The sequence below is a fragment of the Salmo salar genome, chromosome 14 (assembly GCF_965601325.2).
Source record: "Salmo salar chromosome 14, fSalSal1, whole genome shotgun sequence".
Lineage (NCBI taxonomy): Eukaryota > Metazoa > Chordata > Actinopteri > Salmoniformes > Salmonidae > Salmo > Salmo salar.
The window spans coordinates 31,491,006-31,518,517 of NC_138304.1; the positions used below are offsets into that span (position 1 = coordinate 31,491,006).

The 27,512-nt window shown below is 43.5% G+C and overlaps 1 protein-coding gene across 1 annotated transcript in view; it reads right to left on the reverse strand.

The window, feature by feature from the left end:
* LOC106569164 (adenylate cyclase type 1) overlaps positions 1-26,926 on the reverse strand; it is a 54,569-nt gene extending 27,643 nt beyond the window's left edge. Inside the window, exons 1-4 of the mRNA XM_014140214.3 lie at positions 26,022-26,926; positions 18,508-18,657; positions 17,805-17,923; positions 5,702-5,813 (exon numbers count right to left, since the gene is read on the reverse strand). Of these exons, the coding sequence (XP_013995689.1) occupies positions 5,702-5,813; positions 17,805-17,923; positions 18,508-18,657; positions 26,022-26,630 (990 nt within the window). The 5' untranslated portion in view covers positions 26,631-26,926. The remainder of the gene's footprint in view (positions 1-5,701; positions 5,814-17,804; positions 17,924-18,507; positions 18,658-26,021) is intronic.
* Between the last annotated feature and the right edge of the window lie 586 nt (positions 26,927-27,512).

Here is a 27,512-nt window from a genome sequence, read left to right on the forward strand (position 1 = left end):
CCTTGAGATCATTGACAAGATCCTGCCGTGTAGTTCTGGGCTGATTCCTCACCGTTCTCATGATCATTGCAACTCCACGAGGTGAGATCTTGCATGGAGCCCCAGGCCGAGGGAGATTGACAGTTCTTTTGTGTTTCTTCCATTTGCAAATAATCGCACCAACTGTTGTCACCTTCTCACCAAGCTGCTTGGCGATGGTCTTGTAGCCCATTCCAGCCTTGTGTAGGTCTACAGTCTTGTCCCTGACATCCTTGGAGAGCTCTTTGGTCTTGGCCATGGTGGAGAGTTTGGAATCTGATTGATTGATTGCTTCTGTGGACAGGTGTCTTTTATACAGGTAACAAACTGAGATTAGGAGCACTCCCTATAAGAGTGTGCTCCTAATCTCAGCTCGTTACCTGTATAAAAGACACCTGGGAGCCAGAAATCTTTCTGATTGAGAGTGGGTCAAATACTTATTTCTCTCATTAAAATGCAAATCAATTTATTACATTTTTGACATGCGTTTTCTGGATTCTTTTGTTGTTATTCTGTCTCTCATTGTTCAAATAAACCTACCATTAAAATTATAGACTGATCATTTCTTTGTCAGTGGGCAAACGTACAAAATCAGCAGGGGATCAAATACTTTTTTCCCTCACTGTACAGGTAACTGCCAAAATGATGGAAACACCAACATAAAGCGTCTTAATAGGACATTGCACCACCACGAGCCGCCAGAGCCACCAGAACAGCTTCAATGCTCCTTGGCATAGATTCTACAAGTGTCTGGAACTCTATGGGAGGGATGTAACACCATTCTGCCACGAGAAATTCCATCATTTGGTGTTTTGTTGATGGTGGTGGAAAACGTTGTCTCAGGCGTCGCTCCAGAATCTCCCATAAATGTTCAACTGAGTTGAGATGCGGTGACACACACAAACACACACACACTTTAAACACTCTTTAAACGCTCTGCCTTATCTCGCTCCGCTTTATCTTAGCTCCGCCTTATCTCAGCTCACTGGTCACCATAGCAACACCCACCCGTAGCACGCGCTCCAGCAGGTATATTTCACCGGTCACCCCCAAAGCCAACACCTCCTTTGGTCGCCTTTCCTTCCAGTTCTCTGCTGCCATTGACTGGAACAAATTGCAAAAATCACTGAAATTGGAGACTTATATCTTATCTTAGCTACTTAGCTACTTGTAGGTCAGTCCCTTCCCTAAAGATGCGATGTGACATGGGACTGCTGTGCTCAGCTGTGTCCAATGGCTTCTCTGACACGCCACTCATTTACACAATGACGATAATGTGTGTGTGTGTATGTGTGTGTGTGCGGGCGTGCATGCGTGCGTGTGTGTATGTGTGTGGGCGTGTGTGTGTGTGTGTGTGTGTGTGTGTGTGTGTGAACCAAAAAGAAGCTCTGACTTGTTGAAATAATCCAAAAGGTCAGAGGAAGAAATATCAAAGCGTCCAACAAAAAATGGAAGCCCACCAATAAGTGGAGTGAACAGAGGGAGAGGAACAGCATGGGGAAGAAAGACACCGTTCAGGAAATCGAGCTGCTGTGAGCCGGTCTAAGAGCTCAGATGCAAAGAGGCGTTGAGAGAAGAGAGGAAGAGAGAGGAAGAGATAAAGGGAGAGAAGAGAGAGATGAGAGAGGGGGGAATAAAAAGCTCTGTGAAACTACAATGGAAACTGAGGAAAACACACACATGCACACACGCTCACATACGCACGCACACACAAGCAAGCTCACACACACACACACACACACACACACACACACACACACACACACACACACACACACACACACACACACACACACACACACACACACACACACACACACACACACACACACACACACACACACACACACAAGCCAGAACCATTCAAATGAATTGCATAATATTGCTGTATTAATCAGCCCTGAGTGTGTCTCTTTCTGCACAGAGACTGTTGTTTCAGGTTCTGGCATGACGGAGAAAAACTAAACAGAGAGAAACAGTGTTTAAACAGTGCTAGAGCAGGAGAGGGATGGAGGAAAAAGTGGAATGTGTTTCTTCATCACATGCTAATTGTATTTTTCCTATACCTCGAGACCTGATCACGAAAAAAAACGGAGTCCAAGTTATGGGCTATGATAGGACCTGGAGTTCTTCCTAATCAGGTCACATGATTAAGAAAAAACAAAAGGCCCAATGGGTTACAAATGTATTATGAAGTCATCATTTAGGTTAGGTGCCCTTCAAATAAAGGAGGACCCCATAGTTTAAGACAGAATGGGTTAACCAAATTAAGAGTAATGGTATTTTTTTTAACTTTTATTTTGACACAATCACAGAGCAACATCAGGCGCAGGGAGGGCAGTGAAGGAGAGGCTGTGACAGAAGCCAGCATGATTCAGTCTGTTAACAGCACAGGTTACAAAGAGACTGAGACCGCAAGGGAAGTGGGATCAAGCACAGCGCAGGCTAAATGTTTTACAAGCCTGAAGTCAAATAACACTAAGTTATTACTCATTTGCATGGTGCATGTCTTAGGGAGAGAGGGGAGGATGGGGAGATAGAATGCTGGTGGGAAAAAAATAAGTGTGAGAAGTTAGGGAGAAGGAGAGGAGAGCACAAGGGAGGGGGGAGGGGAGAGGAGAGGAGTAAAAGAAAGACAGACGAGCGGAAGGAGAGAAACGGAAGAGAGGAGGAGTTGCTTAAGGCAGGACATTTGGAGAGAACGCTGCGTTCCTGGCCCACTATCACGGCGGATAGCCAACAAGTCCAACGGTTGGACAGGTGGTGTAGGGATGGTGTGGGGATGGGCAGGACTGGCGCGCTGAGACGCTGCCTGGAGGACATGTGGAATCGCCCGCTCATCGTCTGGAAAAGGGAGAGACAGCGTGTGTGTGTGAGTGTGTATGTGTGTGTGCTGTGGCAAGGCAGGATGAGTCACTTGCACTGCCACTTATTGCCAGCCTGGATCACAGTGACTGGGGCTATGGGTCAGGACACAGGGTGGAACCTCTGGTGAGGGAGTTTAAGTCGGGGGGACAACTGTCAGTGTGACACAGCCACTGGGGAGATGGAAGTGTGAAAATGTGATAGCTGCAACGCAATACACAATAGCTTATGAGAAATAGCTTAAAGCTCGATTTGAAATGTGGTCGCACATGTCGGCATCTACTATATACTGTACATAATATCTCTCTCTCTCCCCCATCTCTCTCTCCCCATCTCTCTTTCTCTGTCTCTCTCTCCCCCTCCCCCTCTCTCTCTGTCTCTCTCTCTGACCCTCTCTCTCTCTCTCTCATTTACTCTGACTTGTGAGGCATTAGTGTATAGGTTGTAGGACTGTCTTTACCATGCATGTATTTATTTACAATGTACTGTACCTACAGGCTGGCCATGACCTTCTTCTGAATAACTGGTAAGACATACAGTACTGTAAAGCAAGAGCATTGAAGGCATTCTAATATATCAAATCAAATATGTAATAATGACAAAATAACCAATGTCACAAATACTTCTAGGAATTCCCTTTTACTGTCTTGACTACCCTTCATCACTTTTAGAAAAACTACAGTTGTCTTGTCCGATTCTGTTTTTAATGCATGTAAACAAACTGACTTTTGTTCTATAAAAGCAAAAAAGGTTTGCTTGTAATCCAGTGGATTAAGGGATTGCACAGGCATGTGCACAGTGTAAGTAATGGGGGCCAGATTACAGAGAGATGTGGGGAAATGATCTGCTGGGTGTGTGTGAATGGGTGGGGGTCTGAACCCTCTAACTCTAACACAACAAATACGTGTGTCAGCCTAATATCAAGGTCTGGAATTCCCTGTAGAAGAGAAGGGATGGGTTGAGGCTACTACAGTAACAATGCCTGTTGTGAGAGCTGAATCTTAGAATTTATTCTACATTTGCATTTTACCTGACTGTAAGAATATCAATGATAATCGAAAAATCTAAATAGGCCAAAACAAGGTGAAGTACTAAAGTGTAAAGGCTTTTTTTGTTGTTGCATGGACTTTCAAGGCACCAACATAGCAAGATAGTTGCTAAGAATGAAATACTGTATATTCACAGATGGACCGTGCAAATATTTTTCTTTTGACACTGGATGGAAAGATTGGGACAGATGTAACTTGTATTAGTCCACTTTCCCCTCTCCTTTACTCAGTTCATTCAGACTATCACAGAGGAGACAAAGGAGCTTTAGTCAGGGGTAAATCTGGGATGGATTAAGAGTCCTGTCATCTCTTTCTCAGATGAGAGCGTGTATAATCATATTAAAAATCATATGGGGCCCTGATGTTCCTGATGACATCCTACTAAGCTGTAATGATAGCGGCAAGAGCCAGTCGACTGTATCCCACATCCTTAAATGAAGACAGACACGATCCATATGGCTATGGGTCAAAAACTGACCAAAGCCTACACAGACCAGAGAGCAAAAGGACAGTCCCCTGGTCTAAGACAAACGGAAAACATTAGACAATTGTAGGTTGAAGGCATTGTCTTACGTCAGATAGCGCATCAATTCCGCCTGCATTGATCAGTCTCATATCTCACAAAGGGTAATGATATAGATTGAAAGTAGTTCGGCCACAGCATGCTGTCATAAATGTTGAAAATATGACCTAGGTGACAGTGTCTGCTGAACCCCATTTCTGCCTCAAAACAGTCCGTCTAAAACAATACATCTCTATAATGTTCATGTTTTTTGGTTTAGGTTGAAGATACCCAGGTTAGAACAAGTTATGATTCCATGTGCTGTAGCTAACTAGCATATTTGGTTAAACTGTTTAGAATTCTTCCTCATTTATGCAAAACGTTATGGGAAATTAGAATCCTCTTGTCTTAACCTTTGTTATTTTCAACCTAGTTTTTGTAGAGAAAATCGTAGTCACACCATTTTTTATCTAGCAAAGGAGTTTTGTGCTTCACAAAGCAGTATTTTATGAAGATTGACAATGTTCATGAAAGCTATCTTAAATTTGTCCAACATTAGCTTGCTAGCTGAGCCAGTCACACCTCATATAAAACGAATGGGATGCTGCTAACCAACGAGCTACCTTGTGCTGCACACACAATGCTGAATGCTTCCACCAAAAGTTAGCTAGCTAGCCACTTTAGTAGCTAACATTATTATGAGTTTTCATCTGTTTTCATGAAGCAACTGCCTGTTCTGCTGCGAGCCTTCGTAGTAGCCTCCTGAATCAGCTGCTGCTGCGTTTAGCTGACCCAATGTTACAACATAGCGATCGCGGCAAATCAACTATGAATTGATTTCTGATAACATTCCTTCTTACTTTTGGGGCAGCATGTCTACAACTTGAGGGTAATTAAACAAACCAAGCAAGCTGTTTAGCTTTCAGTAAGGTAGAGCTAGCTGGCAAGACTGTAAGCTAGCTACAAGTTCTGTGATAAGTAATTAATAAACCTTCAACGTCTTCCTCACTGATAAAGCAGCAATTACTGAAATCCATGTGTCAAATTCCAAATTACCACAGTACATGACTTGGTGTTAGCACTTCAACAATAGGCACTAGGGTATCATGTAGGTAAAGATGGAACACGTGACTGTATAGCAACTGAACAACACCTTGACCATGTCAGCATGTCTAGGAGCCACAGAATGAGAATGATAGTAAGTTCCATAAGTGTCCAGCAGTAGACAGCCAGAGAGAGAGGGAGGACAGGAAAACTGTAGACTCACCGTGGCCAGCTCATCAAACTTCCCAAAGAGCTCGTTGAGTAGTTTGACCAGTTCCTGGGCTGTACACTGGGACGCCAGACTGGTGAACCCCACGATATCAGCAAACAGGATACTGGGAGAGAGAAGGAGAAATAGTTAGATACAAGTGATTTTTTAAATTTAATGTTCATTTAACTAGGCAAGTAATTTAAGAACAAATTCTTATTTACAATGACAGCCTACCGGGAAACAGTGGGTTAACTGCCTTGTTCAGGAGCAGAACAACAGATTTCTACCTTGTCAGCTCAGGGATTCAATCCAGCAACCTTTCAGTTACTGGCCCAACACTCTAACCACTAGGCTACCTGCCACAACATGCTAAATCAGACTGTCTCATTGGATTTGTTAAATTACATTTAGAAAGCGACGCCAAAGTGGAAGTGAGTGAGCATTGTCTCTATTCATAATGTGTTTTCCTCCAATCAATCAAACGTTGTATTTAACGGACCGTGACAGCCAATGAGATGATCCCTGTTCTGTTCCACTGACTGACTGGCAGTGAAGTCAAGCAGATGAACTCAGAATAGAAACATGGATAATTCTTCCCTAGATCATTCTCATAGGAATCAAACCAGAGCCATGCTCTGTTAGGAGCTAGACAGAAATATAAATACATCTCAACCCTTAGACAAACTAACTAGATGAGTAAATATTATAAGCAGACACAACTCATATAGGGCCCAAAGTTTGTCTTGACTGGGGAAAATTCTGGCCCCTAGTTACATGGTGTAACAGGTCCTTAAGGGGACCTAACAACATGAATATGTATCTACTCAGACCTGAGAAGCTTAGTTATCTTGTATGGAATTGTCCTAACTGCTGGGGGAGCAGGGGAGGTGTGGTAAGGGTATCATTCGTCTTCATCTACAGATGATGATTGACCATACTGCTTTGCATGTCTGTGTTTAAGGCTCTCGTGGTCGAAGCGTCCTGATGTCTTTCTTTGAGATGGACTTTTCACAGTGTGACAGAGCGCGCACACACACACACATACACACACACACAATGTGTCCCTCCGGCGTGACGATCTGTGAGCTACTAAATGCCAGTTTGTCATATACCAGATGTCAATGGAATGAACTGCAATGGATTCAATTTACTGTGATTGTTTTAATTGGAAGCCATCTACGAGCAGCAAACATTTGGGGAGAGAACTTGACATATTGTTCTCATGGTGAAACATGAGCTGTGGTTAAACAGCCATTTTAATGCAGCTCCAGTCCTATCCCACAGCCCCAAACCTAAATAGCACCAACCCCCAGCTCCCACCCCAAAACCCACCCCAGACACAAAATGAATTGACTCTTAAGGACATGAACGCTTTCTGAATCAAACAAATCATCCTATTAGGGCCATTTATATGATTCAATGTTATTAGCCAAATGTTGGATATTGTCCTCCCCAGTGCCCCATCACCAGGCCAGGCAGACATAGTTGACCTTCCCATAGTTGACCTTCCATCATGTCCCCCACCCAGATCTCATCTCATCACATTCCAGGGATCATCTCTTCTCTCTCCCTAGTATACTAATGTGTGGCGAGGTTAGGAGCTGCTCTGACAGCAAAAACTAACACATTTCTGTTTTATCAAGTGTATAATGGACAAATAAAGATTGTATTTTATTGTAATGTCAACAGGTCCCTCTGAAGCAGCCAAGCGCTAGGTAGAACTAGACCCACACAGCGACCCAGAGGGGGTCAAGCCTAGAGGTCCCTCAGGGGTGGAGTGTGTGTGTGTGTGTGTGTGTGTGTGTGTGTGTGTGTGTGTGTGTGTGTGTGTGTGTGTGTGTGTGTGTGTGTGTGTGTGTGTGTGTGTGTGTGTGTGTGTGTGTGTGTGTGTGTGTGTGTGTGTGTGTGAAGTAGTCGTTGACATCAAGGCTCATGTAAAGAGCAGGACAGAAAGATTCTGCTTGATGAGGTGGCTTGTGTGGGGCGCAGCACACACAAGCAAACACACATGCACACACACACACGACACGTCATCAACAGGCATAAAGCCCCCAGAGGGCCCTGCTCTAGGAACACTAGACCTGCCAGGTGTGACAAGAATGTGTCAGGTGGGATTCAGCAGACGACTGTGACGCAACCTGTCTGTCTGTCTGCCTGTCAGGGATTACGCAACAATAGCAGACTGTCAGCAGGATTGGGCATGTTGCAGTAGTGGTGCATGGGTAAAATCAATGGGGAAGATAATCCAGGAAAAAAGCTATATTACAACCTGTGTTTTGATAATTGCATTGTTTAACCCATTAGTTCATACACCACCTTGACAACATGGTGACAACAGTCACACAGTGGCAGAATAAATTCAATATCACATTTTTTATTTGTTATTATATATTATTTATTTTTCCTTTTATTTATTTGTATTGTTTATTAGTTATATTTTTATTTTATTTGTAGCTTTTTTAGTTTATGATTTTTTTTACTTCAGTTTATTTAGTAAATACTTTTAAATACTTATTTTTCTTAAAACTGCATTGTTGGTTAAGGGCTTGTAAGTAAGCATTTCACTGTAAGGTCTATCTATACCTGTTGTATTCGGCGCAAGTGACAAAAATTTGATTTTATTTGTTTCATCACAAAACCAGAGAGAAACCTCTATCCGGTGAAGTCCACAAAGCAAATATTGGATGTAACAAACAGTTACATGACCTACAGCATGGTAAAGCAAGTCAATGTTTTTGACATTTTCAAAATGTATTTAGAACCACAGAGAGTTACCGCAAGTCGCAAAGAATCCAGGAGCTGCCTCCACTATTCCAGCACTATTTCAACTTCCATATTTCAACATCAAATCACCTATGCTTAGTGTAATACAGTGACAACTTAAATATACCAAAAACAATTTAGTGTAATTAACATAAGCTAAATATCATATGGCTGTCCATGGTACTGATTTCTGTGTGTAGACCTGTGTGTGTATACACACGTGTGCAAGTAGAAAAAAAACACGTTTACTCACCCAACTTGTAGAGGAACGCTATGACAACCTCTCTTTCATGTTGCCAAAACGGTCTATGACTCCTGTAGTGCACGCTTTTAATATTTGTTGTCCTAGACTACTAAAATACTTGCTTGCTTAACTTCCTTTCATGGGAAATGATGAGACAGCTAGTTAACGTTAGCCTATACTACATCTAACTTAGTTAGGTACATATTGATAAAACAATTGTTTTGGCCTTACTGCTATTAGCCCATACAAACGCATAACAGATTCACTACATGGAAAAACAGATAGTTCCAAAAAAGGAAGTTTGTTCTGAAGTATCTGTCCTACATCTGAGAGATATAAGAAAGATCAGGAAACATTTGTTGTTGTTTTTTTTTTACATGTATTAACCCCTTATTTTTGGCACTAAACAGTCTCCATACAGGTCCGCCACCTTTAAAAAGTTTGGGGTCACTTAGAAATGTCCTTGTTTTTAAAAGAAAAGCACATTTGTTGTCCAGTAAAATAACATAAAATTGATCAGAAATACAGTGTAGACATTGTTAATGTTGTAAATGACAATTGTAGCTGGAAACGACTGATTTTTAATGGAATATCTACATAGGCACACAGAGACCCAATATCAGCAACCATCACTCCTGTGTTCCAATGGCATGTTGTGTTAGCTAACCCAAGTTTATCATTTTAAAAGGCTAATTAATCATTAGAAAACCCTTTTTCAATTATGTTGGCACAGTTGAAAACTGCTGTTCTGATTAAAGAAGCAATACAACTGGCCTTCTTTAGACTAGTTGAGTTTCTGAAGCATCAGCATTTGTGGGTTAGATTACAGGCTCAAAATGGCCAGAAACAAAGACCTTTCTTCTGAAACCCTTGTTCTGTTCTGAGAAATGAAGGCTATTCCATGCGAGAAGTTGCCAAGAAACTGAAGATCTCGTACAACGCTGTGTACTACTCCCTTCACAGAACAACACAAACTGGCTCTAACCAGAAAAGAAAGAGGAGTGGGAGACCCTGGTGAACAACTGAGCAAGAGGACAAGTACATTAGAGTGTCTAATTTGAGAAACAGACGCCTCAAAAGTCCTCAACTGGCAGCTGCATTAAATAGTACCCGCAAAACACCAGTCTCAACGTCAACAGTGAAGAGGCGACTCTGGGATACTGGCCTTCTAGACAGAGTTTCTCTGTCCAGTGTCTTTGTTCTTTAGCCCATCTTAATCTTTTCTTTTTATTGGCCAGTCTGAGATATGGCTTTTTCTTTGCAACTCTGCCCAGAAGGCCAGCCTCCCGGAGTTGCCTCTTCACTGTTGATGTTGAGACTGGTGTTTGCGGGTACAACTTAATGAAGCTGCCAGTTGAGGACTTGTGAGGCATCTGTTTCTCAAACTAGACACTAATGTACTTGTCCTCTTGCTCAGTTGTGCACCGGGGCCTCCCACTCCTCTTTCTATTCTGGTTAGAGACAGTTTGCACTGTTCTGTGAAGGGAGTAGTACACAGCTACAATAGTCATTTACAACATTAACAATGTCTACACTGTATTTCTGAACAATTTGATGTTATTTTGATGGACAAAATATTTGCTTTTCTTTCAAAAACAAGGACATTTCTGAGAGACCCCAAACTTTTGAAAGGTAGTGTATACTTCCATAAATTTTTTCAATTGGTACTAGGGGACCTTCAGACGAGTTTTGTTAGGCCTGTGGGCGTCCTAAAGCAGGCCAAACCGTTCTGATGGTACAGATGATTCTGTGAGAAGACTGATTTTCAGGATGTCTCATGGTGTAACAAACACCGCTCTAGCTGTCACGCCCTGACTTTAGAGATCCTTTTTATTCTCTATTTTGGTTAGGTCAGGGTGTGACTAGGGTGGGTACTCTAGTTTTGTATTTCTATGTTGGGCTGATATGGTTCCCAATCAGAGGCAGCTGTATCTCGTTGTCTCTGATTGGGGATCATATTTAGGCAGCCTTTTCCCACCTGTTGTTTGTGTGATCTTATTTTGAGTCAGTGCATGTAGCACCTCTGTTGTCACGGTTTGTTGGTTGTTTCTTTGTTTTTGTTGTTTGGTTGTAAAGTTTCACTAAAATAAAATGTGGAACTCAGAGCACACTGCGCCTTGGTCCTTCTCTACACACAAGCGTGACAGAAGATCCCACCACCAACGGACCAAGCAGCGTGCCCAGGAGGAGCAGGGATCCTGGGCCTGGAAGGAAAGCCAGGAGTGGAGGACATCCTGGACCTGGGAGGAAATAATGGCAGGAGACAAAAGCCTGCCATGGAAACAAGCGGAAGCAGCGAAGGAGGAACGACGACGGGTTCGCGGCCAGGACGCAAGCCCAAAAGACAGCCCAAAAAATGTTTTTTGGGGGGCACACGGAGTGGTCGGCAGAGCCGAGGGGTGAACCAGAGCCAGTCAGGGAGTCGAGTGAGGAACTTGACGAAAGATTCCTGAGAGAGGTGTTGGCGTTGAGAGCGCTGCAGAGCGGGCGTGCTGAGGAGCGTGACACCAGTCCGGTGTCATATGCACCAGTTTCACGCATCTGGCCTCCACTGCGCCTCCCCAGTCCGGTACGTCCTGTGTCTCCTCCACGCACTCGCCCTGAGGTGTTTTGTCACCATTCCGGTACAATGTCTGCCGGTTCTACCCACCATGTCTCCAGTGCGCCTCCACAGCCTGGTGCGTTCTGTGCCAGCCCCCCGCACTTGCCGTGCGAAGGTGGTCATCTGTCCAGGACGCGTTGTGCCAGCTCTACGCTCCAGACCTCCAGTGCGCCTCCAGGGTCCAATATATCCTGCACCAGCTCTACGCTCCAGACCTCCAGTGCGCCTCCACGGTCCAGTACATCCTGCACCAGCTCTACGCGCTGTATCTCCGGTGCGCCTCCACAGTCCAGTACGTCCTGTGTCTTCTCCCCGCACTCGCCCTGAAGTGCGTGTCACTAGTCCGGTGCCACCTGTACCGGCCCCACGCATCAGGCCTCCAGTGTGCCTCCCCAGTCCAGTACGTCCTGTGCCTGCTCCTCGCACTCGCCCTGAAGTGCGTGTCACCAGTCTGGCGTCACCTGTTCCAGCTCCACGCACCAGGCCTCCAGTGTGCCTTCACAGTTCAGAGCTTCCGGCAACAGTTCTCCGTCCAGAGCTTCCTGCGACAGTTCCCAGTCCGGAGCTTCCGGCGACAGTTCCCAGTCCGGAGCTTCCGGTGACATTTCACAGTCCGGAACCTCCGGAGACGGGCCACAGTCCGGAACCTCCAGAGACGGGCCATGGTCCGGAACCTCCAGAGATGGGCCACGGTCCGGAACCTCCAGAGACGGCCCACGGTCCGGAACCTCCTACGATGGTCTACGGTCCGGAGTCCCTGGCGACGATCCACGATGCGGATTCCCCGGCGACAATCCACAGTCCGGAGTCCCCGGCAATGATCCACGGTCCGGAGCCTCCGGCGCCGACCCACGGTCCGGTTCCTCAGGCGACGAACAACGGTCCGGTTCCTCCGGCGACAATCCACGGTCCGGTTCCTCCGGCGACGACCCATGGTCCGGTTCCTCTGGCGACAACCCACGGTCTGGTTCCTCCGGCAACAATCCACGGTCCGGTTCCTCTGGCGATGATCCACGGTCTGGAGTTTCCGGCAACGATCTACGGTCCGGAGGTCCCGGCAACGATCCACGGTCCGGAGCCTCCTGCGACGATCCTTGCACCAGAATCGCCACCAAAGATGGCAGATCCGCGAGCGGAGAGGGGTCTACGTCCAGCACTGGAGCCGCCACCGAGGCTAGATGCCCACCCGGACCCTCCCCTATAGAGTCAGGTTTTGCGGCCAGAATCCGCACCTTTGGGGGGGGAGTACTGTCACGCCCTGACTTTAGAGATCCTTTTTATTCTCTATTTTGGTTAGGTCAGGGTGTGACTAGGGTGAGTACTCTAGTTTTGTATTTCTATGTTGGCCTGATATGGCTCCCAATCAGAGCCAGCTGTATCTCGTTGTCTCTGATTGGGGATCATATTTAGGCAGCCTTTTCCCACCTGTTGTTTGTGGAATCTTATTTTGTGTCAGTGCATGTAGCACCTATGTCGTCACGGTTTGTTTCACTAAAATAAAATGTGGAACTCAGAGCACGCTGCACCTTGGTCCTTCTCTACACACAAGCGTGACACTAGCTCTGTCACCTTTCACTGCAGATGCGGAAGTGCGACATCGGCGAATGTGGTGGAATGAGTCTCATCCAATGCAACAAAACAGATATCTCTATCTTAAATTTACAGCTTTTATGGGTATTTTTGTATTATGCTAACTAGATATCCTCGGGGGCCCGGACATCGACTTTAGGGAGTTAATGCTACGGGCTTGTCATACTAAATGTCATTCTCTCGTTGGCCAGGCAGGATCAGATACATGGGCTACAGATACTGAAACAGAGGGGCGCGGTTTCGCTTACTGAGATACTTTCTCTGGTCTAAAACATTCAGCTACTTGCGAATTGAAGGAAAATTATGAAAGAGGCAGACAATTGGTTTGTAGGCTGCAAGGATAAAGCAAGCCTCTTTTGGTAGGATGAGGCAGATGGCATTCTTTGCTGACTGGATAATGCTACTGAGATATCTTTTTGCTGTCATCACATTGTTAGTTCACAAACAGGCAAACGGGTCTGATGCATTGCTTTCCCAATTTTCTTTGCATCTCTACTTTCCTCTCTTTCTTTCCCAGTATAATTCTGTACACACCAGTGCACATTCTCTTCCTTATTTTCTCCCTCTCCTCACTGCAACAGAAACAGACACACACAGATTATTGTGCTGTAAATTGAGAGATGACTAAATACAATCTCATTTGAAAGCATCTATTAAATTAGACTACACAGTATTACATTATCTAGTTTACAAAGCCGATGCCCATATCAAGAAGACTTACACTATTGCTGGCATTTCATGTGTGGTTATGATCTGTAACATATCATGGTTTTACTTAGTAAAGGGCAACTCCGCCACTTTTCAGCCTCATATTCATTACCTCCAGCACCAAACAAGTGTCTACATATGTGAAAATGGCATATTTCTAAGTTTTATAGAAGATTTTTTGTAAATAACGTTAAGAAAATACCCTCCCTATGGCTAGAAACACATTGCAGGTTTTGAAAATTCTTGTTTTTCTTACTTTAAATCCTACCCTGTGATGGCACAAAGAAGCATTTTTTTGGACCTTTCTTCTTATGTTTTTATCACAGATCATAGAAACGCGCCATTTTCACATTATGTAGACACTGGTTTGGTGCTGGAGATAATTCATATTTGATGATGAAAAGTGGTGGAGCTGCCTTTAATTTTTGCAACACTTCATATTTTAATTGTTTTATTTTTAGGATTATTAGTACTGTATAATATTTAAGTGTGTAGTAACTTCCCACACCATGCCCACACCAGCACCATATCATAATAGTCCAAGCTACCTTAACCCTCACACTACCGACTGGGGCCATTTTGACCTCAGAGGCATATTTTTTATCATAGCCCAAAGGTGTTATCCATACCAGCAGAGGGTGGAGGGGAACCTGTATCAGTGAACTTGTCCAGGTAGACAGATCATCTACAGAGATTGTCCAGATAGACAGATCATCTACAGAGATTGTCCAGATAGACAGTTCATCTACAGAGATTGTCCAGATAGACAGATCATCTACAGAGATTGTCCAGATAGACAGATCATCTACAGAGATTGTCCAGATAGACAGATCATCTACAGAGATATTGCTCCCTGTGTACTCACCTACGATTGTACTTTTCTATCCCACGTACTGTATGACTTTGTACAAAATCAAAATTACCTTTCGCGCATATAAAAATCGGCTAATGGTATACAAGGCCTGCCAATGGTATAAATACTTGATACAACTGCAATACAGAACTCAGATACACTCTGAATCTACACAGAGAGCTGTACTGGTGTGTGTTCTCTGAAAAGTAGTTATTCTAGGGCAAATCTCAAAAAGTATTTATTTGAATCCCGGTTTTTCTGGAGACAATAATAACTTATACATAGAGGGGGACCTGTATCAGTGATCTTGACCTGATAGACAGATCCCCTGTAGAGATGGAGCACCTTATGTACTCATCTATTGTTATAACTTGTCAGAACTAGGTTAAAATGACCTTACATTTATGCTAGGCTGCAGTCAAAACAGCTCATCAAATTCTGTCAGTGGTATGAATACTTGGTAGAACTGTCATACAGAAACCAGCTACCCTCTAAATGTACACATAGTGCTGTATTGGTGTATATTCTTTGAAAAATAGTTATTCTACGGGAAATGTCATATAAATACCAGAATTCCTATAATTATTCAATATGTGCAACTTGTTTCACTAGCAGCAATGCTAATGCTGGCTGTGGGGTAAGTAAATAATTAAAACTCTAACGATCATTGGATGAATGACTTTTTGTCAATAGAATTAAGTATATTTTAAATGTTGGTGTACTGCCCCTTAAAATGGCAGTCGTTTTTGTCAAAATATGTATTTAGAATTATTATTTTTTAAATGATACTACAATTAAATTATGGTAAATCGTCTTTTTAGTACTTATGGGGATAGTAAGCGCACATTATTTAAGGGAAATCTTTACATTTCTGTTTAACAGAATATGTGAATGAATTGTAATTTAGCAAAAATAACAGTCTCTTTAGATTTATTTTCATCAGATAACATTATTTACATGTCTAATGATGTTTTTATAATAGTTTCAGTTGATATTTTGCTATGATTGTTGGTTTTTCCAAAAGTTTCTACTTGGGAGTCAAAATGACCCCCGTTGGTAATCTATGTACAGTATGTAAAATATGTTGGTAGTATGAGGGTTAATGATCTGATTTATTTTAAACCATATAACGCCCACAGTTGTGGAAGATAATAATAACGTATTGACTAAACTGCTGTAACATTGTTTACTTTGCAGTTACTGCCCACCCAAATCCTATCATCCACCCCCTGCAATATGCTTGGATCTCTTATAATGGATCGTCAGTGGGCACTAACTGCATGTGAATAAGGCCTACAGTAAAGCCCTTTGGTGCAGTGAGAGGCGTAGTGCAATCAGAAGCACTCCATTGAGATGTGTCCATGCTTAACCACCACACACACACTGTTTTATGCAATACAGTTTAGTCTCCACTGCAGAGGCTTAATGCCGAGGCTAAGCAAACTTCCCACCGCACACCTCAATGCCCCAACGCCCCTCTGACAACATAAAGGAAGAGAGAGGGAGGAGAGAGAGAGATGGAGAGAGGGGTCTCGGGGAGAGATGGAGATAGGGGGCGGGAGGAGAGAGTGATGGAAAGAGGGGGCAGGAGGCAAGAGAGAGACGGAGAGAAGGGGCGGGGGGACAGTGAGATGGATAGACGGGCAGGGGGGAGAGTGAGATGGAGAGAGGATGAGGGGAGAGAGAGATGGAGAGAGGGGGTGTGGGGACAGTGAGATGGATCGACGGGGCGGGGGGAGAGTGCGATGGAGAGAGGGGGTGGGGGGATAGTGAGATGGAAAGAGGGGGGAGGGAGAGAGATGGAGAGAGTGGGCGGGGGAGAGAGAGAGAGAGATGGAGAGAGAGGACGGGGACAGGGGGGAAGGTGTAAACAAATTACTTAGACATCAAAGCTGGTTAATCATATGAAAGCAGATCCACCCACAAACCTCTAATTGATCACTGGCTGTTTGTTTACTGGACAGGGAGGGAGGGAGGGAATACAGAGGGATGATGGAGGGAGGGAAAGAGAGAGAGGGAGGAAAGGACTCCAAAAAAGCCCTCTGGAAGTGGAAGAGATACTGAAGTCCATGAAGAAGCACTCAGTGAACCCACTAAATAAATCGCTGGTCCCCCTCCAGCGAAACCACAGTGTATCGGCCAGTAACATTCTGTGCAAGCTAATGCCATTTGGCAAAAACTGACACCCACCACTGACTGAGACACAATTCCTCTCTGTCTGCTCACAAGAAGCTCTGCTCAATGCCAACGTAACCATTACAATAGCAAACCCTTTAGCAAACCCAACAGCATCCCAACTCATACATGTGTCTATAAATACACTGGTAATGGTATAGTGGATTGCTAGTGGTATGAGGCTCTTTTAACTGGAGTTTAAAGCTCTAATCTAGAGGAGACAGCGTGAGCAGGTAATAAGATGCTCTTATAACTGGAGTTTAAAGCTCTATTCTAGAGGACACGGAGCGTGAGAATTTGAGCTCAGCCAGTAGGGGGCTTGGTTTGGCAGCCAAGGCAGGATATTGCTTAAGAGCCGGAGGAGTCTACTGCTCACTGAGCGTTGCTTAATCCACCTTTCACTGGAACCTAGAGGAACTATGATTCCCCAGGCCATGTTTCCCTTCCCCAGGGACCCAATAAGATGTGACGCTCCCAGAAGTTGTCATGTTCACCCATGGGCCATGGCATAGTGCCCTGGGTCCGGCCAAAACATGGCGGCATCCTGACCTTGGCGTGAGTTGAGGTTGGGGGAGCGTTCACTACAACTCACGTCGTTAGTTTATTATTGTGAAAAATTGTTTAGATTTTCGCCCACGGAACCAAAACTTGCCGGTTCTAATCCTGTGAGGGACAGTGTATCCTTAAGCAAGGCACTGAATGGATGATGGAACTACTCTATTTAGAAACGCAATATAATATTATGCAAGTGACCTTGAGTTGGATAGGGGGTATATTTCAATGATACAAAAAAACACAGCAAGGAATGAATATTACAATCAATCGCCATTCTGCAGTAACGATGGATTTGGATGCAGGGTCTTTCTGGGACAAAGCACTCTGCCGTAATGTTAGATTGTGTTACTCTCTCTCCATCTCTGAGTTTAGCTACATCCACAGGGCATGTTTGGTTTCCTTTTGTGGAAATATTATAACACAACCAGACAGTATTTATGCTTCTACTTTTAGCTGAAAATGACTAAGAGGAGAAAATGTCTCAGTCTGTTAATTCATGGCTAAATGAGTCAAAGAGGGTGTAGGCAATATGTGTGGGGAGTTTTGAGTTGTTTTAAATGAACCAATGCCAACTTTCTCACCCTGACGCTGGGTTGGGAGTTTGTAGATTGGGTGGGTGTCCTACCTGACGTTGTCATGGCGCTGGATGTAGATCTTGTGGAAGATCCTTTCAGGAGGCTTCAGGAAATCTTCTTTCATCTCCATCGCCACGTTCCTTGGCAACAAACTCATCAGAAGGCGCTCCTGTGTGTGTGGGTGAGAAAGAAAGAAAGAAAGAAAGAAAGAAAGAAAGAAAGAAAGAAAGAAAGAAAGAAAGAAAGAAAGAAAGAAAGAAAGAAAGAAAGAAAGAAAGAAAGAAAGAAAGAAAGAAAGAAAGAAAGAAAGAAAGAAAGAAAAGAAAAGAAAAGAAAAGAAAAGAAAAGAAAAGAAAAGAAAGAAAGAAAGAAAGAAAGAAAGAAAGAAAGAAAGAAAGAAAGAAAGAAAGAAAGAAAGAAAGAAAGAAAGAAAAGAAAGACAGAGTGACGAGAAGGAAAGAAAGTTATACTGTATCAGACTTGAGAATAGGAGAGGAGAGAGTGTTGGTGCTGGTGCAGATAAGAAAAGTGAGAGACAAAAAGGTGGTGTATCAAACAGAATTGAAAAAGTGTGTGAATGAGTCACCAAGTGTGATAAAAAAAAGAGAATGGAGGGAAGAAAGGAGCCATGCATAAATGAGACATCATACACGTGATTTTAACCTTATGCCTTCTGTTAATGTGTGTGTGTGTGTGTGTGTGTGTGTGTGTGTGTGTGCGTGCGTGCGTGCGTGCGTGCATGTGTGTTTGTACCTGTTTCTCATTCTCGTCCTCCATGCGTAGCCTCTCCTCGATGCAGTTGCGTGCCTGTAGGAAAGCCTTCCTTTGGGCTCGCTCAGTCAGGATGCGCACAAACAATCCAGACAGGTTCACACTGGTAAACAGCACTGTGTTGGCCACCAGCTACAAGCACAAACAACAAACAACACAACATTATGCCACTTAGCATATGCTTTTATCCAAAGTGACATAGGATCCCTGCAGAAATTGAACGTATGACCTTAGAGTTGCTAGTGCCACGCTCTCACCAACTGAACTACACAGGACTACGTTCTTAAGGCAAAGACTGTCTTAAATAGCAAATACATGTATTGACTGTCTGATAATTGTACAAAGTACATACAGTATGGTGATAGTGAAACTATACTTTGACAGGTAGCTAGATAACATGGCTATGCGCCCATAGGATGACAATTCCCCCATCCACAGGTCACGAGTGGTCACTGAACGTTTTGATGAGCATGAAAACTATTTAAATAATATGCCACGGCAGTCTCAGTCACCAGATCTCAACCCAATTGAACATTTATGGGAGATTCTGGAGCGATTCCTGAGACAGCGTTTTCCACCACCATCAACAAAACACCAAATTATGGAATTTCTGGTGGAAGAATGGAGTCACATCCCTCCCATAGAGTTCCAGACACTTGTAGAATCTATGCCAAGGAGCATTGAAGCTGTTCTGGTGGCTCTGGCGGCTCGTGGTGGTCCAATGTCCTATTAAGACGCTTTATGTTGGTGTTTCCTTCATTTTGATAGTTACCTGCGTTATATCTTTAAAGGGGAAATCTGTGATTGCTACATCCATTTTTGGACTTCTAAATTCACATATGCTGTATACCCATAGATTTTTAAAGAACATAACTTAAACATTTTTAGTTCAATTGTCTTATCCCATCAGAACCCCAAATATAAGCTTGTTTCACCCCTTTTGTCTGGAAACAATGTAATTGAAAACAAGCACTGTATAGCCTCAAAACATGACTAAAACTATCATGGATGGTCAGTCCATGTATCCATGTATCCATAGCTCTGTCAATTAATTGTAGAGAGGTACAATTTTCCAGTCCCATCCCTCAGTGGTGGGTTGTCCGCTTGTTATTGTTTGAACTGCAGATTGCCCCTTTAACGCATGAAGGGCCAGGTGAAGCTGAGGCATCAGAAACCATCTGGCCTAAACACATAGCACACTGACAGACTGATGCACTGTATAGATATAGGAAGAGAGAACAGCTGTACTGTACATTCACAAACATTATTTTGAAGCCAAAAATAACGTATTTGCTTTGTCTTGTCTTATTACACATTTGGAAACTATCAATCTATCAGTGTGTGTGTGTGTGTATGATGAGTTACATCATTGGAAGCCAGCGATGCAGACAACTACAGAGAGTGTCTGTCTGGGTGAAATAGTTGAGTGTTCTGCTTCATATAGGTAGGCCATCTTTCAGCTATCACACGCCAACCTCTCCCTGGCTCAGATGGGTCATGGCGCGCGCGTGTGTGTGTGTGTGTGTGTGTGTGTGTGTGTGTGTGTGTGTGTGTGTGTGTGTGTGTGTGTGTGTGTGTGTGTGTGTGTGTGTGTGTGTGTGTGTGTGTGTGTGTGTGTGTGTGTGTGTGTGTGTGTGTGTGTGTGTGTGTGTGTAAGCTGTGCTTCCAGCCGAGCATAGGACATGTAGGAGAGAAAACAACAGAACAACAGAACAACAGAGGCTGGAACAGTGAGTGTTTTCCATGTGGCTGGGCATGACTGGTCCTGGCACAGTGTGACCTTTACAACAACAAAACAAGGCCTGTACACAGAAGCACACATACACAAATACACACACACACACACACTAGTCCATTAAAACTCTGTATAACCTCAGCCAGCCTTCCTCACCAGGAGCAATACTCAACATGGAATAATTTATTCCACAGACCCTGATTGGGGATTGGTCACTGGTGTTTACAAAGTCTACTGTAATATAGGTAATTGATAGAGTATGATGACTGGTGGCGAGAACAAGCATTTAGAAAACACAATACAGGCAACAGCAGCCAATGGGTTGATTAGTTATACAGTACTGTACTGTAGGGTTTGTGATTGTATTTGATGAGGGCAAGCTTAATACTGTCAACCTGACTACCAACTGTTATAAACGAGGATCTGACCTGACCCCCAAGGCACAAGAAATCCTTGGTCTCACAAGACTGCCATACAGACGACGACCCTCGAATATCCGTCAGTGTGTTGGTGGACTCTTATAACAGAAGTCAGGTAAATAAAGGCTGCAGTGACTAATCAGGAGAGGGGAAAGAAAGAGTCTAGCCCAAGTCCTTCTCTCTCTGACTGAGGCGAAGCATGGCTATTGTTGGCTTGTTTACACCACAGTGAGATTCTGAAGAGAAGGTGGTCTATAGGTCCTGTACGGTTACACCGCTGAGCTCATCTTCAGGATTAAGGGATTAGCTTTCCCTCCCCAGGCTGCACTCTGCTTCTGCTAGCACTGTCCTTCACACAGTCTTCCTGGCCCACATACAGTACAGGCTACAGGCGTGAGATATTATAGGCCACATGCTAAAAAACTAAAACCACACACAACCATAACCTGTAAGGAGAAGAACTAGAGCTGATTTGATAGAGCTCAACCTATCCAGAGAGAGAGAGAGAGAACTTGTTGAGATTGTCAAGACATTTTAGGTATTTCTGTCCTGAAATAACTTATCTAGCTTTGCAATGCCCTTTATTTAACTGTCTGGTTGTCTGGTATCTGGTTCAGATCCTCAACCTTGGCCTACGTTGATTCTGCATCAAGGACGTTTTACCCTCATCCTCCAAGGCCTATGTGGACCAGATATTCCCCATGAAACAGAGGCATATGTGAACCATGTCTGAACACTGTCTGTCTGCTCTCTCTGTGTGGTCCTGTTTGTTTTGTTTCACTCTGTCTGGTTGTCTGATATCTGGTTCAGGTCCTCTACCATGGCCTACTTTGGTTCTGCTCAAGGATGTTTTACCCTCATCCTCTGAGGCTTAAGTGGACCAGATATTCCCTATGAAACAGAGGCATATGTGAACCCTGTCTGAACACTGTCTGCCTGCTCTCTCTGTGTGGTCCTGTTTGTTTTGTTTCACTCTGTGTTGGCGGTGTAGGATGATATGAGGTTGGGTCAAATTATTAGACATACACTCTCATATCAGCTTGATTTTCCATCAGACATGGTGGCTGATCACTTGATCTCAAAGGTGAGATTCCAGTAAATCTCGGATGTGCTTCAGAACAAGTATAATAAGTGAAGAGGCTTTCCATTTTCAGATAATGTGCTCTGTGTTTTCATAATTGACATAGGCAGTTGCAATATATAAATGGGGAATGGTACATTTGAATGGGAGTGTGTTTTCATAGATGATCCCTATTCCCACGTCTTGTGTGATATTGAAATTCATACCATAGACCCAAGTCATATCAGTCACACAGGCTATTTGGAAGTCAATGGGGTGAGACAGACACAGCTCTATAGGCTCTAGTGGATACTGCTCGGCCGCTACCTCTAGCAGGCTTGAAACTGAGCATGCATGTCGCACATGGCTAGTCGAACGCCAAACGCTTCATTGAGACAATGTTGAAACATCAATCCATCAGGGCGAGTCAGTGGCACATTTTTATTTGTGCCGATGGAAAGCGGTTTTGACATATATTCATTGATTGATTTATTTTTTATCGATCATTAGAATTCTTGATTTTTTTATTGATCATTATATTATATATATATAAATCAATAATTATATGATAATGACATTCATGGGAGCGGGATTGCATTTGCATGCTCCTACATACTGTTGCTAGTGAAAGTCTACACACCCCTTGCACAGTCTTCACATTTTGCTGCCTTAAAATGACATCTAAAAAGAGATGACCACATTTGATGATTTTCCTATAGATCTACACAAATTACACCTCTTTTTAAAAAGTGTAAGAACATTTTTTGGGAAAAAATGTCCAAATTCATGAAAAAATATGTTTTCAATGTATTGATTGAGTATATCAATGTATTGATTGAGTATGTCTCACAGCCCATTAGTTAATACTTGGTGGAAGAACCTTTGGCAGCCATTACAGCTGTGATTCATTTGGAATAAGATTCTACTAACCTTGCACAACTCTTGGGGCAACATATCCATTGTTTTTGTCAAAATTACTCAAGCTCAGTAAATTTGGTTGGGAATCATTGCCAGACAACAATATTCAATTCTTGTCACTGATTTTCAAGCAGATTTTGGTCAGGACTGAGACTACTAGACCATTCAGGAACACTCAGCACCTCTTGGAAAGCCATTGTGTTGAGTCTTTAGCATTAGAATTTGTGTAACTGTTCTGCTGAAAAATAAAACTATTGCAAGGTTAGGTTTTCAGCAGACTATTGCAGGTTTTCCTCTAACTTTTTATCTGTCAAATGTATTTTGACGGTAACATACTCCCCAGCCCCTGCCGGAAACAAGCATACCCATAACATGATGCTGCCACCACAATATTAATCTTATTCAAAATGATTCACCAATGATGTTTCCACCAAGTATTAACTATGGCACACCATTTTTGATTTAATTTAATAAAATCTATTGACGCAAAGCGTTAAAAAGAGGAGCAAAGTGCTTTTCTTTTTACTGATTTGCCTCATGATTTGTCAACTCGTGCACAATTTCTCTGTCCTTCACATCAGAGTGCTGCTGCAGGCTCTGTGCGTGTCTTGACCAATCAGATTCACAGAAAGGTCACACGTGCCGGGCAGGTCGCACGTGCCGGGCACAACGCACAAAGCTGAAGGCTCGCTCTCCACTTTCCGCCGGCATTTATTTAGCAAGCATGATAACACATGATGAACGCCTACAGTCTCTATGTCTGCCCTGCTGTTAAGCAGTTTTATTGACAGGGGTTCAAACTAATGTTTATATCTGTTTGGCCAGCATATAGGCACCCTGTAACGCCTCCTCGATGGCATCAGCTGGAACTCTGTGTTCAGTGCGTGAGTGGGGTCCCATATGACCTTTCTGGCCAGTCTGATGATGGTCTCATCAAAAAATGTCCTGGAGCGAGGAGGGAAGTGTCATGCCTATAATCTTCCTTGCTGTCTTGGTCAGTCTCAAAATGTGGGCATTGAGCTGCACTGTCAGGTTACCAAATCATGTAACAATGCCGTAGGGTAGGACTGACTCAATTGTGGATCTATAAAAGAGGAGCATGATCTTCTGGTTGACTCAATAGACCCTGTGTCGACAAGTGCAAGTGCTGTTGAACGCGTGAGCACACTCTCCACACGGATGTGCCAGCACAGCACACTGTCAATGTGGACTCCCAGGTACTATGAGTTCACCTGCTCAATGTGCTCTCTGTTTACCACTATGGGGCTGTGGTCCCCAATGGACTTAGGGTCAAGGATCATCTCCTCAGTTTTTTTTCACATTCAGTTGTATGTTCATCACACCAGCTGACGAATCCTTCAATCTCTGCCCTGTAGCAAGTGGTGTCAAAGCCTTTGTTTAAGAGCCCGAGGACAGCGGTGTCATCCAAGAACTTAACTATGTAGTTGTTGGGATGCCTGCAGATGTAGTCCCCTATACAGCATGAAGCGTATAGGAGAACTTGGTGGAAGCACCATTGGCAGCCATTACAGGTGTGAATGATTTTGAATGAGATGAATATGCTTGTTTCCGGCAGGGGCTGGGGAGTACTGTATGTTAGGATCAAAATGAATATGAAAGGAGCAAAGGACAGGTAAAACATAAAGAGGAAAACCTGCCATAGTTTTCTAAAAACCTGCCATAGTTTTATAATCAGCGAAACAATTAAACTAATTCTAATTCGAAAGACACAGCAGACGGCTTTCCAAGAGGTGCTGAGTGTTCCTGAAAGGTCTAGTAGTCTCAGTCCTGATCTAAATCTGCTTGAAAATCAGTGACAAGAATTGAATATTGTTGTCTGGCAATGATTCCCAATAAATTTACTGAGCTTGAGTAATTTTGACAAAAACAATGGATATGTTGCCCCAAGAGTTGTGCAAGGTTAGTAGAATCTTATTCCAAATGAATCACAGCTGTAATGGCTGCCAAAGGTTCTTCCACCAAGTATTAACTAATGGGCTGTGAGACATACTCAATTAATACATGCAACCAACACATTTTATATTTTTATTTTTTTTATTATTTTGAAAAAAGGTTCTATATTTTTCTTTCACTTGGAAAAAGAGCAGTACGTTGTGTAGATCTATAGGAAAATAATAAAATGTAATCCATTTTTTAATTCATTTTATAGCAGCAAAATGTGAAGACTGCAAGGGGTGTGTAGACTTTCACTAGCGACTGTATGTAGGAGCATGCAAATTGAATTCAGCCCCTATGAAGGTCATTATCATATGATTATTGATATCAACAAATTAATTATTTATATAAAAAAAGATGAATTATTAATATAAAAAATATATAAATATATGTTAAAACGGCTTTCCATATAATGTGATATATTTTAACATCACTCTTTTTTAACACACAAACCAACGTTAATTAATAAAATATGTAATCAGTCATCTCTCAAATTAAGGGGATGATGACGCAATCTTTGCAAGAGGGAGGGAATCTGATTTCATTGGTCCTCAACTCGTGGCTGTCATTTCATTCATGGTAAGTGAAGTTAGCGGTGAGTTGGCCTGTCCCGGGGCAGGTTAGTTTTGAAGGTATCTTTGTCATAGAAATGTACCTGTTAAAAGGTGACACACTTTCGTATGGCCGGTTATCTCGAATTGAACTCAGAGTTGACCAAAGTTACCTCATTAACTCCTCAACCCTACTTCGTGAGATACCCCTCTGCTCTCCTGTCTGTAGAGGTTATCACAATCCGCTGCACGTCATTGAAGTCCGAGTTTAGATTGAGCTACTGAGCACCTCTCCGTTCATCATCTCGCACAGCCTTGCACTTTCTACAAGCTACTGTAGAGCCTTGCCATGTCTACCAGCCTACTGTAGGCCTACATCCAGCACACGCTCGTTATAAAAAAATGCATGGCTTGAGTTCACAGTTGTTTCTATTCTACATAAATCTAAACCATTATATATATAAACCTAAAATATATTTAATTTAAGAATTTAATTTTGTAGGTCTTCCACAAGCGAGACATTGTAGTACGGTGTGGCTCACTTGGTAGAGCATGGCAACGCCAGGGTTGTGGGTTCGATTCCCACGGGGGACCAGTATGAAAATGTATGCATTCACTACTGTAAATCGCTCTGGAAAAGAGCGTCTGCTCAATGACTGACATGTAAACGTATGAAAAGCTGCCGGTCGCTGTCCAGTTTGACAGTGCTGAACTTCATATTGACATAGGCCTACTCATTGCTTCCTCTCGCGGATGTTATCCCTTATCGGTTCTTCATAAAAGCCGTTACCCATGCCTTGAACAGCCTGGTGGTTAACTATGTATACACACATACAAATTAGTATGCACCCACTTACCGTTCTCCATAATTTCTGCGTCTTGACTGTCACGGAGGTCGCTGTCACAATGATATGAGAGATGGCAATCATTATTCCAAACACTACTGCTAACAGAGTCCGCACGGGCAGGAGCGAGTAGGCGACGAATGTAACCAGCATGAGCTGCCACATGCCCTGCTCCGGGTTGGTCGGAGGCTCCAGCCCCACCGCGCCGAGGGAGAAGGGACAGCAGAGGAACGAGAAGGTGAAGGCGAAGAGCAAGGTCAGGTTGACGATCTGCTGGAGCTGGGTCACCTGTAGGTATTTGACGTTGGTGACAATGAAGAGGGATACGAAGACGATACAGTGGACAGGATGGGACCCCTTGGAGATGGTCAGATTGGGCCCGGAAAGCAACTCCACCACGGCCAGCGTCGATGCCATGATGATTAGCACCGCCAGGGCTTTGAGAGTGGACGTCTGCTCCAGCTTTAGGTTGTAGTTCTGGAACAGAGACTCCAGCTCCTTACAGTCGAACTCGTCCTCGCATGCAATGGTAGTCAGAGGGACGCCGGGTGGACAGTGGCTTTTCTTCCGCCGAGTTTTGACTTTCTGAAACGGAATTTCCTCCATGTCAGGGCCATTCATAAACGAGACACTGGACCACACAGCGCGCCACAGACCGACGCCGGGAAACAATCAAGCACGCAGCCGGCTAGAGGGGATAGCGTCCCGGATCCCTATGGCTGGAAACTGGCGCACGCCACGCAGTATCCACAGGTTGAAATCTGTTGTTCGTGGAGATCAGTCACCAAGGAAACGTGCAAGCATTTTCTCCCCTTGAGGAAGACTCCAAAAAGTAGGCTGTCGGTGGCTTTTGTTTCACTCGGGCGAGGAATACAGTGTGGAAACAGACTCGAACACACGACGGTCGAGTTCTGAATCTAACAGCTTTTCGCTAGGCTTAGATTGGATCACGCCTGCGCATTATGAAGTGGAGATAAGACACGTATTAGTAACTCAACAGATCTCCAACACAAAACAGAGATTTGAGAGGTAGCTAGCACTACAGTCCCCACACAGAGCAAATAACTATCTTTCTCTGGGCTTAGTGAGCTATACTGTAGCCTATTTACTTTAGGTTTAAGTCAGAAGAAGTATGTCGATTATATCTTAGAACAATTAATTTGCACAAACTAAAGTAGACTACTGAGTTTCATGTATACAAATGAGAACAGGTATGGCACTTCGGGGCCTATGCACAGAACACAATTAATGTCTGTGTATATCATGTATCAGCTAACAGGCATATGAATAACATCATTGCTGTATAACTGTTATATATTGCACTATAAAATGATATCCATTTTGATCCATTAAGAGATTGTGTGCATTCCCCAATTAGAGGAACAGTAGCACATTCACATATCTGTGAGTAGCTGTAAAAATAGCAATGCACAAGGGAGGAGGCCACCTGTGTATTTTTATATACAGTTATATCACCTCTGCCAGGTGAAGAGAGTTGTTTGG